The sequence below is a fragment of the Podarcis vaucheri genome (assembly GCF_965113315.1).
Source record: "Podarcis vaucheri genome assembly, chromosome: 4".
NCBI classification, from domain to species: domain Eukaryota; kingdom Metazoa; phylum Chordata; class Lepidosauria; order Squamata; family Lacertidae; genus Podarcis; species Podarcis vaucheri.
In genome coordinates, this window is record NC_138762.1 from 66737117 (window position 1) to 66754061 (window position 16945).

Here is a 16945-nt window from a genome sequence, read left to right on the forward strand (position 1 = left end):
GAGAGAGAGCGCTTAGAAGCAAAAAGAGCTGCCTACCCTGAAAGCCTCTCGCAAACCTCCATTATCTGCAATGTTTTCTGCCAAAGTCCTCTTTCCTTTGACCTGGTGGAAAGAAAGAATATCAAGAATCCAAATTGTTTATATTTGTAAATTGCTTAGAAGTCACTTTGGCAATTAAGAGGTGCATAAAATAAAATAATAATTTTCAAAATAATTAAACTCTACTCCATAGCTTTGTCCCTATAGCCAACTGGTTTCCATGATACTGTAAAAGAGAGAACATATTATCATCCATCACTGCTCTTGCACTTACATTCAAGCCCGCTTTCTTCCAATAATAGTTGTTGTACTGATTGACCATACATTTTGTTTTCTCTTTAAATTGCTCTTCAGAGTCCAAAGACCACCAGGGATCCAAATTTCCATTTTTGTCATATTTGCGGCCTGCATTTTTTGTTTTTCAGAAAGGAAATTTTCTTTTTTTACAATTAATGTGAACATGAGGATTGAACAAATAAAACCGCACACATTTCTTAAACCACCCCGCAAACGTTTGCTTATATGAATCTACTCTTCTAGAGATTGGTAAAACTACCCATTTCTTGCTCTTGTGGACATTTCCCCACAGGGGAGAGTATAACATCATTATGAGTTACATTCACTTAAAAGACTCCATCTAAGGAAGAAATTTGGGGTACTCAGTGCTTCTCTGGCAAAAAATAAAATAATTGAGGTGTCATTGGTATCAGCATAAAATGTCTGCCATGGGCAGCAAAAAGAAAGAGGCACTCTGTATCACTGAGTACTGTCACAGACGCAAAAAAGCATTGGACATATTCTTCCCAATTTGCATTATAAAGCATTTTATCCCCCCCCCCCCGCTTCTTCAGAGAATCTACAAAAAAACTTCAGAAGTTTTCAAGCTTTCTCCAAAAAAAGGGGGGGGGAGGGAGATTGCCCTCAGCCTTCCCTGACAAAGTTACCCTTTGAAGGGGCTTGACAACTGATGGCAGTGACAGCTTGGCAAGGTCTCCTTGCACCACCATACAATCCTCACGATACATTTGAAACATAACTTCTCCCAAAGAATCCTGGGGAATACAGTTTCCCCCCGTTACAGAGTTACTAACGCCAGCCTCTTTAACAATATACAGTACCCAGGATCCTCTGTGGTACATCATGTACATTGGATATGCTTTAAATGTATGTCAGTGGATCTGTCAGTAGTTATCTTTTCTAGTCAATAAATAAGCCGTCTGTTTGAGTACTCACCGTTATTATCAAATCCATGGGTAAACTCATGCCCAACAATTACTCCAATGGCACCATAGCTTAAAGACCTGTAGAAGAAAGGAGAGTTTTCCTTTGATACATACACACTCACATAAATTTTGTAAGACTGTGCAACAGAACGCAGTTATTTGGGCATCAAGAATTTAAAAACAAAGGCATTTTTTCCAAAAGACAGAGGGAAAGAGAAAAAGAAAAATGCTGTTTAATGCAGGGGTGATGAACATTTTTAAAGGCCAAGGAGTACATTCCTTCATGGAGAACATTTCAGGGGGGCTGCGTGCCTGAGGCAGAAGTGAGCAGAGCAACAGGTGCGACTCTTGATACAGTAGGCTACATTCCTGCTATGCAAAAGTCAGAGATTTTCTATACACAGAAACCCAAACATCCCTCCATGCAGGCAAGCGAGAGCATTTTCGCAGTTCAAGGAAACATTTTAGCCAGATAATCATTTATAAACGCACAAATTATTTATAGTGCAGCCAACCAATAAAAATATGTTGGTTGTGCCTAATGAGCGCTTTTGTATTGATTTGTTTGTTATTCTTGCTTATTTCTAGGGTACCGACCACAGCTAGTGCTCTGTATGTAACACTAAAAAAACAAAACAATAGAGGCCTTGCCCTCTGGTTTACAACTTAGTCTAGATACACAAAGGGGAAGAAGAGAGGAGTAGAAAGGGAGGTGTTCAAGATCAGTGAAATGCCAGTGCTAAGAGATGAGTTTCTATCAGTGTTTAAATACACCAGCGGTAGAAGCCAGATAGATAAAGAATTGCAATGGCAGGTAGCAGCAGGGGACAATGGATGAAGTCCAGGAACGACAGATATAATTAGGGGGGGTTATTAAGGGTCAATGTACCAAAGGCGCGATGAAAGAAGTGGGGTGGGGGGGAAGCACAGACAGATAAAAGAGCCTAGAGAGGTGTGGAAAGAATGAAGTCATTTCGTAGGCAACTGAAGACGTTTAAATAGAATACAAGAAGGAAAAAGAAGCTAAGAAATAAAACAGGATTTCTTGGTCCTATGTCTATCTTTAGAAGACAACAATAGAAATAGTATTTTAATCCAGATTGGCATTTACAAAACAAAATTAATTCAACTGGCTTTTTAATTCAGCTGCTCTACAGAAATTTGAAGCATTTCTTAGTTAGCTGAATAATTAGTCAGTTAATAATATACAGGAGTTAGTAGGGAAGCTGTGACCCTCTAGATACTGTTGCACTCAACTCTCAGCATACTCAGCCGGCATGGCCAATGGTCCAGGAAAATCGGAGTTGTAGTCCAACACCACCTAGAAAACCACAAGTCCCCCACCCAAATAACAGACATTGTTTTAGAAGAGGAGGCTGGGATTTCAAAAGCATCTGTCACAAGATTTAGCAATCCAAAACATGCCTTCTGAGTAATGTCTAAAACCTGAAGTCTGGTTTCATTTTAACCCTACTTTTTTCTTTTGTTGTGCCCTCCATGAAACATAGCTGGCATGTAATAAAATGCTTCATACTGATATGTGGTTGTTTTTCCCTATCAGTGCAAAATTCCATTATAGGCCTGAGGTTAAAATTATACATTCTGTGACAAGTTTCTTATTTTATATTGCATTGTAGACAGGTGTGGCATAAGATATGGAATACAATCTTAAGAGTTAGACTGTTCAGGTTTTGATAATATCAAGCGGTGTGCCTAGAATATAAAACCAACCCAGATCTCAGCATCTTTCTTTGTGACTGAGAAATATTGGAACAACGGCACAATACCCACTGCATGATCTGTATGAGGAATGCCGTTGTGCTCATGTCCTGCTTGGGGGTTTCACGTGGATCCTGGACTTGGGCAGTGTACACACTAACCCATTAGTAGCAGAACAGTGGAGTTTTTCCTCAGCCTAGAATCGCTAATGCTTGTCCTCAAAATGATGTTCTCAATACAGATTGATTCTAGATCCTGCTGTCCACAAGAGAGGGTGTGGTTATTTGCAAGTGATGATTGCCATCTAAGTATACACCCACCAGCAACATAACTGGGCATGTGTGGGTGAATTTTCCATTACTGGGACCACCTACATCTGTTTTCAAATGGACAGATTGCTGTGTAACGCACAATGAATCTGCTATGAGCTTTTCTTTTCAGAATGAAATGGGTTTCTCAATAAGGGCTTTTCAGTGGCAAAAAAAGAATCAAGAGATCTCGACTGTGTGTGGACTCTGTAGCAAAAACAGTCTCCATCTGGGGATAGCTCAGTTGGTAGAGCATGAGTTTGAGCCCCACATTGGGCAAAAGATTCCTGCGTTGCAGGAGGTTGCGCTAGGTGGTCCCTTCCAGCTCTACAAATCTATGATTCTAGAATAATTCCCAGAGGGATTGATTGTAAAACCACCCTGGGAACTGTAGCTTCTGGGAGGAGAATAGGAGAGTCTCCTAACAACTCTCTGCACCCTTAACAAACCACAGCTCCCAGAACTCTTTGGGGGAAGCCATGACTGTTTAAAGTGATATCATGGCGCTTTCCCAAAAAATTGTGTGAGTGTAGCCTTTATGTGCATAGAAACCCCTGACATTTGCATGGCTGGAATGTAGCTTACTGTACAAAAGTAAGAGTCGCTTCCCTTGCTCCTCACGCTTTTGCCTCTGGCCTTGCTCACTACTTTCATGTGGCTGGTGAGGGAACACTCATCAGGCAGTCATAGATTATGACCCCTGCAGTACAACAAAAACTACACATATCTCCTGATTTTCCAACTTTCTCAAGAATTTCTACTATGCCGACTTCATTTAGCAAATTATTTGCCAGTTCATTTCCCTTTAGGTTCCTTTTATTTATTTTTCATACCTATACATACAGCATTTTAGTTTTAAGACTTTGCTTTTACCTGGGATATTCTTTTCCCCAAAAGAATGGCTTCTGGAGCTCTCCTGCTGGGAATCCTATGATTTAAAAAAAGAGAGAGGCATAGTAAATTCAGGCCAACTGAGTTCTGAAGCCAGGGCTTTTCTAAGTCTTTTCAGATACTTCCCACTCTTAAGATCAGTGGAGTTAATCAAATGGTTAACATGACCATATATGAATCAGGAACACTGCATTGGCTTACAAATGGACCAGATGCCGAGGCCAGGCAGGCAAAATTTAAAACACATTTAATAAAAACATTAGCTAATTTCTTAGTTTTTCACCCCTTTTTTTGTAAAATGGATAGCAGTTTAAAAAAAATAGCAGAGCTAATTCTTAAGTGAGTGGGTTTTTTAGTAACAGAGAGAAGCAGTGGTGGCACCATTATATCTGTGGGATGACTTGTGGCTGCTTTTCCTTCAAAACAAAAATTAAGCACCCTTTTTGAAGAGAGTAATCACGCAATGTATAGTCTGGCTCCTGATATAAAGAGCTTGCGGTTGCTGATTAAAAGGAATATTGAACTCTTCTAATCTCCCACCTGTCAAAGACAGCAAACTAATTGATCGATTAAATATATTTATATACTACCCTTCATCAGTTTACAGAATGGAAGTATCAATAAGCAATAAAACCGTGCAACAAAAGCAACCTGCAGATAAAAACAGAGCCATCAGCAAGCTTTTAAAATGCGTAAAAGACTTCAAAGCCCCAGACATGTTATGTTAACCCTTTAAGAAAATCACAACTGCTCAGCGTGTTCTCATCCCCTCCAGATGTCAGAGGATGGGGCTTAAAGCCACTTCTGGACCTAAGAATAATCATTCCTATAATCTGCTTTCTTTTGTATATTTGCTGCTTCTTTTCCAACTATACAATTTCCCCCTGTTTCATCCACCCTCCTCTTGTCTTCCTGCTCCATCTTTCTCTGTTGCTTATATAGAGCAGAAACAATCCTCCCCATCCCTCTGATTTTCTTCCCCTGGACTCCTTCCAGCCAGTTATCATGAGCAGGAAGCCAAACTGCTTCGTCGCTCTCAGATGCATCACAGCTTCCACTGCTGAAGGTGGCCAGGCACTCCCACGTATCATCTCTCAGGAAAGGAAATGGGCAAATACTTCTGCTTTAGGTGACACCTGAGGCAGTTCTCCTTGGTGGTTAGCTTTAAAGGGCAGCAGACTAAAGAGCAGAGGAAACTGAGTTACGGGTGTCCTAATAAGTGATCAAATGGCAGCAGAGAGCATAACCTAAACAGTCTCTACTTGCCATACCTGGTTCTGTATTACAGGCTTTCAATGTCATGTCATATTATATGCATCCATGGAAGGATTCTACATAATTTGATTTCGCATTTAGTTCAATAAAGGTATTGCTTTGGTTTCCTCTTCTCTCTATTTTTTTATTTATTCCTGCTATTTATTTCTCTATTTTATTTATTCCTGCTACTACACCACAAAAAAATCCATTGAAACAAAACACCATGCTGCAAGTGAGCCAGACAGTGATTCACTTGCCCAAATGGGTTATACGGTGGGCATTGCACATCCACACACAGTTTGCGAAGTGCCCCTGTGATTGCTTCATCGTGTTCTTAACTTTCAGGTCAATGGATTTCCTAGACTTCTGGATTGGGTGTGAACTGGGCACACGAAGAGGAAATAATATGACTGCCAAACTCTGTACAGACCCTGTTAAGAAGTCTGCAGGATCTCATATTACTTGGCTTTTGCTTTCAGCAAATGTTAGCAGAGGAAACCCATGCCTTAAAAGTACTCTCTTAAGGGATAGAACAAAAACACCCACCCCATAACTTGCAGCCTACAGCTTGAAGGAGTTAGCAAACTTTTTCAGGAGGGGGCCGGTCCACTGTCCCTCAGGCCGGATTATATTTTGAAAAGGAAAAAAATGAACGAATTCCCCACAAATAAGCCAGAGATGCATTTTAAGTAAAAGCACACATTCTACTCATGTAAAACATGCTGATTCCCAGACCATCTGTGGGCCAGATTTGGAAGGCGATTGGGCCAGATCCGGCCCCCGGGCCTTCGTTTGCCTACCCCAGGCCTTAGTTTGCCTACCCATGGCTTAGGGTTAGCATTGTCAGAGATGATTGTTTCAATGCACACATATTTGCTTTTCAAAGAGCCCAGCTAGCCTTGCCTCCATAATCCCCTTAAGAAGAGAAAAAATCCTCACCAGCAAGTGATTCATTTATTAAGCTGATGGAGCCATTTCTAAAAATTGATGGAACATCCTCCTATTGGGACAGGAGGCTTTCAGCACTTTCCTTACAGCATCATTTCAAGGGATACACCAAATGTAACTCATGTCGAGTGAAGCAACAAGCAGCATGTTCCTTTGGCCTGCCCATCTGCTATCTGCCGGCTGTTGTTCCCCTGCTGCCTTTGCCACCTGTTTTGGCACTGATGTATGAGACAGGCAAATTGCAGAAACTTATATTCTGGGGATCACAGTATCTCTAATGGTCTATGGTTGTTTGGAACTTGTCAAATAAGCTGATTTCTATGCTGTAAAAACAATTTAATTATACTAGTGTGGAGAGCAAGGCTTCCTTGATTTATTTTTAAATCATAGCCTATCTGGAAGTGTGAATTTTTATTTCTGCCATGTGTGCTGTTCAGTATCTCAGCTTCATAGCACACAACCATTCTAACTAAATGCATATTTTTTACCCAGTAGAATAATTATATATATATATTAAGGTCTAGGCAGTGTGGGTTTCATTTTAAGGAGTTTTCTCTCACAGCTCTCACAGCTCTGTAGAGGATTTTAGAGAGTATCGCCATCACATCATCTGTTAGTGGTAAGCTAAGGATCCATAATTGCTGTTTTGATGTTGGACTTCCAATATTATTATTATTATTTATTAAATTTATATGCCACCCTTCATCCAAAGAGTACAGAGTGGTTTATAGTATGCAAACACAAAGTACATAATATGCAATATCTAGGGCAGCATGAGATGGAGTTTGGAGGCATCCCCTTCAATCCATTCTGAAAACTGCTTGGAGTAAACCCACTTTTACACAACCAGGATCTCAGTTACAACTGGAAAATCATAACCCACGTTTTTATATTATTATTACTCATAATAATCATTTATAAAGTGTCATTTGGGGAAAAGCCAGGGCAGCGGGGGCAAGCTGCTAAGCACAAACCATGCCAGAAACTGTGAGCTCTGCATTGAACATCATGCATGCTCTGCTGATTTTTTCCATTAAAAATCTTCTCTTTTTTGTTAATTAGCGACTATTTTTCAGCAAAGCTACGTTAGATGCTTTCCGCAGAGTCTGTGCTTGCCACCAGTAAGCGTCTGAATGTTGCCTCTGCACACTCTGTTGATTTCATTAATAGTAAATAGATTACTCCGTTATGAAAAGGTACCATTTAAAAATGGAAAGAGCATATAGTAAAATGTACCTTAATGCTTTCTTGAAGTGCTGTATAGGTACATGCAGACATGTATCCACCTACAGCTCAGCTGATTCACAAATCAAATCCTGAGATTCATTTCTTGTAATAGGTCTTCAAATGTCATTTAACTGTTTAGAGTAGCCAAATTAATTTTGACTTAAGTGAAATTAGTTGGGTGATCTAATGAAGGTTGCATTTAAGATTGATTAGTTCATTGATTACTTGGCTAATCAAACTCATTAAACTTTAATTTTGCTTAAATGTCTACCAGCGAAATAACATGCCCTATATCTTGTGAAAACAATCCATCAAACATAATTAGCAATAGTACATTTTGAAAAATAAATGCATTAATGAATATTAACATTAGCAGATATTTAGTGAATATAAAAGTTACAAACCAAGACCTGAAGTTTAACAAACTGATTATGGAGGGGAAGATCAATAATGCCCTTGTGAATGTGGTTAGTAATTAAAAGCAAAAAAAAAAAAAAAGGTGGAATGAAGAAACCTGAATTCTTATGAGACATGGATATCTTTAAATCAGGGTTCAGGAACCTGTGGTGCTCCAGATGTTATTGGATTCCAACTCCCATCAGACATCTGATGTAATATATGGTGCAATATGGTCACCTGCAGCTTCTTGCTCAGCCTCCAAGGGAGACTTATGTAGAGTACATTACAGTAATCCCCTGTTGAAGTTACCGGTGCATGGATCACTGTGGTAAGCCTATACCTGTCCAGGAATGACCATACCTAGCATACCAGCCATAGCTGGGGGGAAAGCAGTCCACATCATGTAGGCCATTTGTGCCTCCATTGCTAGTGCTAGGATGCTAAGAGCAGCCTAGACTGCTCACTTGCTCTTTCAGAGGAAATCCAAAAAATCCAGAAAAAGCAAATTCCCTAACATACATGTGCAAGGGCAAGGGTACACAAAACACCTGAGAGAAGTTAGTACTAATGAGGAGATTGAGGAGTGCAAACAGAATCAGAAAAGGAACATATAAGGCAATGATACGAAATAATAATATAAGAACTCAATGAATGATGTGTTAAAATGGAAATTCTATGGAAACATTTCTTGTGAAAAACTCCCTATATTAGCATAACTGACTGAATCTTTCTCACACACACAGGATGAAACCTTTAAAATTAGTTGGAAAGGCCAGGAGGAGGAGCACTACAAAGATCAAACTCAGAGACAAAAGGATGAGAAATATATACAAACGAGTAACTTTCAATCTTTAGGAAAATAGGAACAGCTTGAATCTTTTAATTAGTAAGCCTGCTTGAACATGTAAATTCCAGAACGACTCTGCCCATTAGCCATAAGAAAGCTGGTGAGCTGTTTTTAAAGTGCTTTCTAATCAATAAGCTTCTGATTAGCCAGATTATTTATGTACGGGTGGGGGGATCCTGCAGAAAAGTCCTGCAACTATGCGATAATCCCCTCCTTTCTAACTGGGAAGAATGCTGCCATGTACGTCTCTTAATATTTACTTGGCTACCCTTCTAGAACCTCTATGACAAATACATGCCCAATTTGATATGCACATATTTTAATGTAATTTAAATAGGCATTTGTACAAAAAAATGAGGAGGCATTCAAAACTAATTTTAACCTTTTTAATCTCACTAAAAGAGAAACTGGACCATACTGAGCAATTATTTCACTGTCTCACTAGTTTAGGACAGAAATTCATCCACAATAACTTTGTTTCCTGAAAGTATAAATCCCTGTGGGAGAAAAACATGGGGCATGGGATGACACCCACAGCGTACATTTGAAGCACATGATTTCCCCCAAAGAATCCTGCAAACTGTAGTTTACCTTGCATAGAGCTACAATTCCCAGCACACTTGACATACTACAGTTTTCAGGATTCTTTGGGGAAAGCCAGATGCTCTGAATGTGCTTTAAATGTATGGCATGGATATGGAAAACAGAGGGATCGAGTGAGGTCTTAAGGCAAAAAAGTTTGGGCTTAACCTTCTTCAGCTGCTCTGACCTGAATAGCCACATTCGAGCAATTGAAGGAGAAAGCCAGAATGTTTTGTTTTAAGACTTTAATATCTTTGTTTTATTAGTCAATATAGTAAATATCTCCTGCCAACCTAGCAGTTCGAAAGCACAAAGTGCAAGTAGATAAATAGGTACCACTCCGGCGGGAAGGTAAACGGCATTTCCATGCACTGCTCTGGTTTGCCAGAAACGGCTTAGGCATGCTGGCCACATGACCCGAAAGCTGTACGCCGGCTCCCTCGGCCAATAAAGCGAGATAAGCGCCGCAACTCCAGAGTTGACTGGACCTAATGGTCAGGGGTCCCTTTACCTTTATAGTAAATATATGGTTGTAGTGATTAACTACATCCTTTTAAGATCCAAATAAAACTTTGGTTGAAGTGCTTCTTGATGCTCTGAAGACCATTAACACATAGATAGAAGCCCTATTGCACAATTCTTATGTGATGTAGATCATGCCTACGTACATACAAGAGTCGAGCCATACTTTTAGAATATTTTTTTAAACAACCAAATGTTTAGGGTTGCCATATCTCAAAACTAAAATTCCTGACACCTGCAAAAAAAAAAAGGTTTTGGTTTTTTTTAGATTTTTGGAGGGAACAACCCCCAAATTGCTGGGTTTTTAAAAAAAATTAAGCTTTCTGAGCTGTTTCCATTGCTTTTTCCAGCACGTTTCCATACATCTGGGTTTTCCTCACATTTTGCCGCTTTGGCAAAATTCCCCCTACACCATTTTTACACCCAAAAACCAGGCCATGTCAGGAATTTTCCTGACATATGGCAAGCCTACACATGTTGTGTACAGTTGTCAGTATACCAAAGTTAACATGTGAAATCCTCCTCTTCATATGCAGATGTTCCATTCAACAGGTCATATGGGTGCCCTGATTGTGTGGAGGATGCAGGGAGGAGTTTGAGCCCTGGTCTTTCTATAGGGGTCACAATATGTGGTAGTTTAAAAAAAATATGAGGAGGAGGTTGATCTGCCCCAGTCTGTATGTGAACACACCATACACACAAGTTGCAAATATATATGGCATAGATATATATGTCAAGGAAATGTTTTGCCAAAGCCATTTGGTCACCTGTATGTCAAAATGGCTGGTTATATTCTGTGTTAAGTTTAAACTACCGGGGGGGGGCATGTTGCTGTTAACACAGAATACAGGAAGCAGTTGCTCCAACAAGAATAAACCATTTGAATCAACACCCTGTTTCTTCTTCCTAAGAGATGAATAAGAACCTAATAAGAGCCTCTAAGGCTCCAATACTTTGGCCACCTCATGAGAAGAGAAGACTTCCTGGAAAAGACCCTGATATTGGGAAAGATGGAGGGCACAAGGAGAAGGGGACGACAGAGGACGAGATGGTTGGATAGTGTTCTTGAAGCTACCAGCATGAGTTTGACCAAACTGCAGGAGGCAGTAGAAGACAGAAGTGCCTGGCGTGCTCTGGTCCATGGGGTCACAAAGAGTCGGACACGACTAAACGACTAAACAACAAATAAGAGCCTATCTAGTCCAGCATCTTGTTCTCACAGCGGCCAACAAGATCCTTGTGGGAAACCCATGAGCAGGACCCGAGTACAAAAGCACTCCCCACTTCCCCAGTGTGGTGTAGTGGTTAATAGTGGTAGACTCGTAATCTGGTGAACCGATTTCGTGTCTCCGCTCCTCCACATGCAGCTGCTGGGTGACCTTGGGCTAGTCACACTTCTTTGAAGTTTCTCAGCCCCACTCACCTCACAGAGTGTTTGTTGTGGGGGAGGAAGAGAAAGGAGAATGTTAGCTGCTTTGAGACTCCTTAAGGTAAAGGTAAAGGGACCCCTGACCATTAGGTCCAGTCGTGGCCGACTCTGGGGTTGTGGCGCTCATCTTGCTTTATTGGCCGAGGGAGCCGGCGTACAGCTTCCAGGTCATGTGGCCAGCATGACTAAGCCGCTTCTGGCGAACCAGAGCAGCGCACGGAAACGCCGTTTACCTTCCCGCCAGAGCAGTAAATATTTATCTACTTGCACTTTGACGTGCTTTCAAACTGCTAGGTTGGCAGGAGCAGGGACTGAGCAACAGGCGCTCCCCCCGTCGCAGGGATTCGAACCGCCAAAATTCTGATTGGCAAGTCCTAGGCTCTGTGGTTTAACCCAGAGCGCCACCCACGTCCCTCAGGGTAGTGATAAAGTGGGATATCAAATCCAAACTCCTCTTCTTCTCTTCTTCCTGCAGTTTCCAGCAACGGGTATGTATAACCATAGCCCTCATGCAAGCGAGCACACAGAAATATGCTGCTTGCGTACCTATATACAGCAAAAGACAACTCTAAATAAGTGCAGTTCATGCCACATGGATTTGTTGACTCTTGAAAACAGCAGGTAGCAAGATCTCAAGGTCAAACACTAGCGATACAAAAAGGTCAGGAGGAGAGATGCAAGGCACAACTGCTTGTATGCCCATGACTGATTGGTTACGTTTGACAGGTCTCGGCTCTTGATGCTGTTAGACACAGCTAGCTGTGAAATCCCAGACCAGGAACCCTGACTCTCCTTTTCATTTTTTTTCTTTTGGGACAGCTTTGTTTAATCTGCTATAGCATGGCAGCTCTGGGATCCAGATCATACCAAAATGAAAAAGAACTTAAACAAAATACCAGAGGATTCAGTCATGACTAATCACAGAGACACATTTCGTGCTGTGAATCTGCATACAAGCACTTGTGCTGATGTTAGCAGGGACAGTCTGTTTTCTCAACCAAAGAAACCAGTAAAATCAGTCTTAAATAACCTTAAACAAGTAAAAATAAAAATGGATAAATGCCATAATAAAATAAGGCATAGAAAAGGGAGGGAAAACCGCCAGAATAAAATAATTTCCTTATTGAAGCCAAAGTTTGAAGAGATAATTGTGCATAACAAATTCAGTACTAAATAATACTGCTCAATTCTGCCTAGCTAAAACTTAGAAACTTCGTTAATTGAGCAGCATATAAATACTTTATTTAAAACACCAACAGCAACAACCCTGATTTCATGAGTCTGAGCAAAATCAGAGAATTTATCAAGCATAAAGTCACATGGTTTCGATGCCATACAAGGTGCAATAATCAAAGACTAACTACTTCACAGATCTATGCCTTCATGGCTTCTATCTGTTTCTAGCAACAAATTCCTTTAAGCAGAATTTTATTTTTAAAATAAAAATTAATTTTAAAAAATACACTATCCAGGTATTTGGAAGCTTAGCATGCCTGCATTAAAGGACCTGTTCGTCTGTGATGAAAGCTGGCTTTGTAATCTGCAGCAGCTCCCTAATACTAACAGGAGCCCGATCCTATGCATGTTTTTTTTCAGAAGCACATAAAGCTGAGCCAACTTTTTTCAGAAGACTGAGGGTCGTATCCAGCACTGCATGCATGATGTTCCACTTCTGAAGTGGGACTTCCCCTTCCTCTTCTCTCCCTGTACACTCCCAATTTTTTCTCGATCCATAGACCCACCCAGAGGCAAGGGCAGGACAAGTGCTCCTTTTCTTGCCCCATTGTTCTTCCCTAATAGAGGCAGAAAGGAGCAAGGAGAAAGAGCATCAAGATATGGGATTCTGGAATTGGTAGTAGGTCTCCTGATGAGCTATGGACATCAACAACAGCTGCCCCACAATGCTTAACCCCTGATGTTGTTCCTGGAAACACCCAAGGATGTGACGGTGGCTGGTACCCGAAAACATTAATAAACCTGAAAACCACTTCTGCATAATTGGTTTCATGCTGCACTAGTTATGTCTCTATAGGAACCACATGGTGTGTGCAGGTACTTTCCAAAGCAATACGCTTCTTCCTGGTGGGACAGAAAGTGTTATGGCATGGGGCCATGTAACCTGCCTACTCGAGTTGGCTCCTGTATGGGGCCATTACGTGATCATGTTGGAGCAACTCCTAAACTGTGGTAGTAATGTATTAATAGGCCCTTAGAGTCACAACGGCACCAGCTAGCAGTTGGCACAGGGGTAAGAGAAGATGAGACTTTGATATTTGAGGAAGCAAAGGGGATACCTTTTTTCCCAAGTAAGTAATGCGGTTGTAAGTTTAATCAATGTACATTTTACTCACTGATCTGATTTGTCGATGAACTGTAAAAGGCATTGACGGTAGTTGGACTTGTAAACCACCTGCGGAAATAGTGAGAGCAAGTTAGAGTTGATGGTTTTGTGAACAAGACAAACAAACAAAAATAGTGAACTCTGTAAATTGAGACCAGAATATTTAAAAAATCATCACCACTGCTTTCATGACTTTATGGCTTATGTTCAAAGAGTGGCCATAGAGCACATCCTTGCATGCAGAAGACCCCAGATTCAGTTACCTGACACCTCTAGTTAAAAGGACCAGGCAGGAAAAAAAAACCTTCCTGAGACCATGAAAAAACATGTGCAGGTTGGTGTAGAGAATGCTGAGCTACATGTACCCAACAGTCTGGCTCAGTTTAAGGCAGTTTCATCTGGTCATCCATTCCCCACTCTCTGTACACACTTGCAGCTGCATGAATATCACATGGACTTGCGCTCCAGACATCACTAACAACAGCAACAATGCACTGCACCCACATCCTGTATCATTACAATGTGCAATTAGAACGCTCACTCCCTTTGGCACAAAAAAGTCTATTCCTGGTTGTCAGTGTCCCTCCCTGCATGTCTTCTTTCAAATAGCTCCTCAAAAAAACGGTTCCACAGCCTAGCATACTCTCCATTCCTCTGGTCAAACTCTTCATTCTTTATGTTCACCCATGGTAAAAATTGTGCTGAAGCTCAGTCAGAAATGTGCTTTGAATATCAGGACGGAATCCAGGGAGTTCCCTCCTTTCCCTACACACACACACACACACACACACACACACACACCAGACTTTTTTTCTTCACAATCCATTTCCCTCGTGGCCTTCTTTGTCCTTCTCTCCCCCTCCTTCTAGCACAACACTGTTCCTGACCAGGCTTCACCATCGCAAGCATACTGCAGCATCATACTGATTAAGTAACATCTGGGGAACAAGTGTAGATTTGTTTCTGAATTGGAACATTTAAAATTAAATATGTGTATTAGATATTTGAAAGTCCTTGTTGTTTCAACCATTTGATGGCACCCTGTCTCTCATGATTGAGAATAAATGCAAATAAATCAATTAACACCAGAATCAATGAATGGGAACGTCTAATAAATCTTCTAAGGGCTAAGCTGCTCAGAAAATTACTTAAGGGCTGTCATAGGCTATGACTTCAGTAACTTTGCTTTTTACTTTCTCTGTAAAGAGAAAAATTTCTCTCTCACTCACTCTCTCTCGCCTGAAAATCCTTTGGGGAGCAAGTGCTTGAGAATGAAGAATTTTTTCAAAAAAATACTTTTAAAATTTGTTTCTGCATTACTGTAGCCAAGGTAGTTTACAACCTATAAAAATATCCAACAAAAATCATCTTGTCATCTATAGCAATTCAAAATATAACTAAAAGCAAATAAGCAAAATTCAAAATAGATGTAATGAAGGCACCAGGCAAGCCTCCCTGGGGAGAACATTCCATAGATGGGGAACCACTGCAGAAAAGGCGGTTCTCATGTAGCCGTCCTCCAGACCTGTCACAGAGAAGGCACATGAAGAAGGGCCTTAGGTGATGATAACAGGGTCTGGGTCAGTTCATATGGGTAGAGGAGGTCCTTGAGATATTGCAGTCCTGATCCACTGAATGCTTTATAGGTCAAAACCAACTCTTTGAATTGGGCCCAGAAACTAACTGGCAGCCAGTGTACTAAGGCTAGGATTGGCTTTATACACTGTCTTGCCCTGGTAAGCAACTTGGCCACTGAATTCAGCACCAGCTGAAGTTTCCGAATTGTCTTTAGAAGCAGCCCCACGTATAACACAGTGCCGTACTCTAACCTAGATGTTACCAGAGCATAGATGACACACGTTAGGCTATCCCTGTCTAGATAGGACTATAGCTGAGCCACCAGCCAAAGCCGATAGAAGGCACTCCATGCCACTGAGGCTACCTAAGCCTCAAGAAACAGTTTACTCATTTCTGTATATTTTTGAATAAGCTGGAAAACTGGAAATTAATGAATTGAAACATCACAGAACACTATCGTATGAATATCTTACATATCCATTATTATCAACTGAAAATAATAATTGTCCTACCAGAATTTAGAAAGAATTGATTTATGTCTCTTACACACAGAGAGAAAAATGATAAGATGGCAGATATATATATTTTTGTCAGATAATAGAAGCCAGAAGATGACTGACATCTATGCTGAGGAGTTGGGAGAAAACATTTAGCAGGGTTGACTGCACTCCAATTTCAGAGTCATTTATGGCAGCAGCCAAATAAACTAATTTGAAATGCAGTAGCACGGGCGCTTATAAAGAGGTGCCCTCACACAGGACAAAAATGAATGACTTTTGCAATGACCTGCAGGGAAACATTTGAGACACTGGACATTTTTATTGGAAATTTAAAATGCCATTGCATTTCAAGTCTCTACCATGGTCTCAACCTTTGACACTATCTCTTTTATTCATATCTGCTTCCACTGTCTCAAAGCTTTCTCTGTTTCTAAGTTCTTGCACAAAGAGTTCTACCAGATTTCACCAAGAGTCCTCAGTTATGTCCTATGAGTCTTCTTCAAGCGACAAACATTCAGGACACTTTAAGCAAAGTATCAAGTCTTCCAAATGTTTATTGGTTTGCATTTTTTACATTTTTCATTGGTGTAACAAAAGATATTTTTCATCCCGAAATATTTGTACTATTTTTCATCCCCAAATATTTGTACTATTGGGCAAACAGGCAGGAAGATTCTATTTTATTTTTATTCATTAGATATTTTTATACTCTGCCTTTCCTCCAATCCAGAGCACAAGCACACCAGTGCTCATTAAACACTAGAGATTGTGGCATCTTGACTTAGTATAGTGTGCTTTTTTTCCTCCCCCCCCCTTTCTTCCTTTACTATATTTTATCGGTTTTCAAAGGCATGTTTTTCTTAAGAATCAGCCTTATCTATGTTTCTGAAACTCACTTTAGTTGAAGACCTCAATTTACTTACTTTGCCCTAACCCATAAGAGTAGGGAATAGCTAACTTGGGCATATCAAGAATGCCAATTTTTCAGAAAGGCCCTTAATTCACCACGAGGCCCCTTGTAAAACCATCTGAAAGTTGCCATAGGTCTGTTTCATGCAGACAAACTTTGGCATACGTAATCATTCCCGTGAAAGAAACAACTTCCACACATCTATTAGCAGATGAACTGATGCCT

At 40.6% G+C, this 16945-nt stretch overlaps 2 protein-coding genes across 8 annotated transcripts in view; one reads left to right on the forward strand and one right to left on the reverse strand.

The window, feature by feature from the left end:
• The window catches only part of LOC309531227 (uncharacterized protein), a 216470-nt gene that overhangs the window by 90465 nt on the left and 109060 nt on the right, over positions 1-16945 (forward strand). The window lies entirely within an intron of this gene.
• Positions 1-16945, reverse strand: part of PHEX (phosphate regulating endopeptidase X-linked) — a 101301-nt gene that overhangs the window by 7166 nt on the left and 77190 nt on the right. For all 3 annotated transcript variants that reach the window (XM_082220574.1, XM_082220573.1, XM_082220575.1), the window contains 5 exons: positions 13743-13801; positions 4163-4217; positions 1273-1340; positions 314-444; positions 37-102 (listed from right to left, as the gene is read on the reverse strand). In XM_082220574.1, coding sequence (XP_082076700.1) covers positions 37-102; positions 314-444; positions 1273-1340; positions 4163-4217; positions 13743-13801 — 379 coding nt within the window. The remainder of the gene's footprint in view (positions 1-36; positions 103-313; positions 445-1272; positions 1341-4162; positions 4218-13742; positions 13802-16945) is intronic.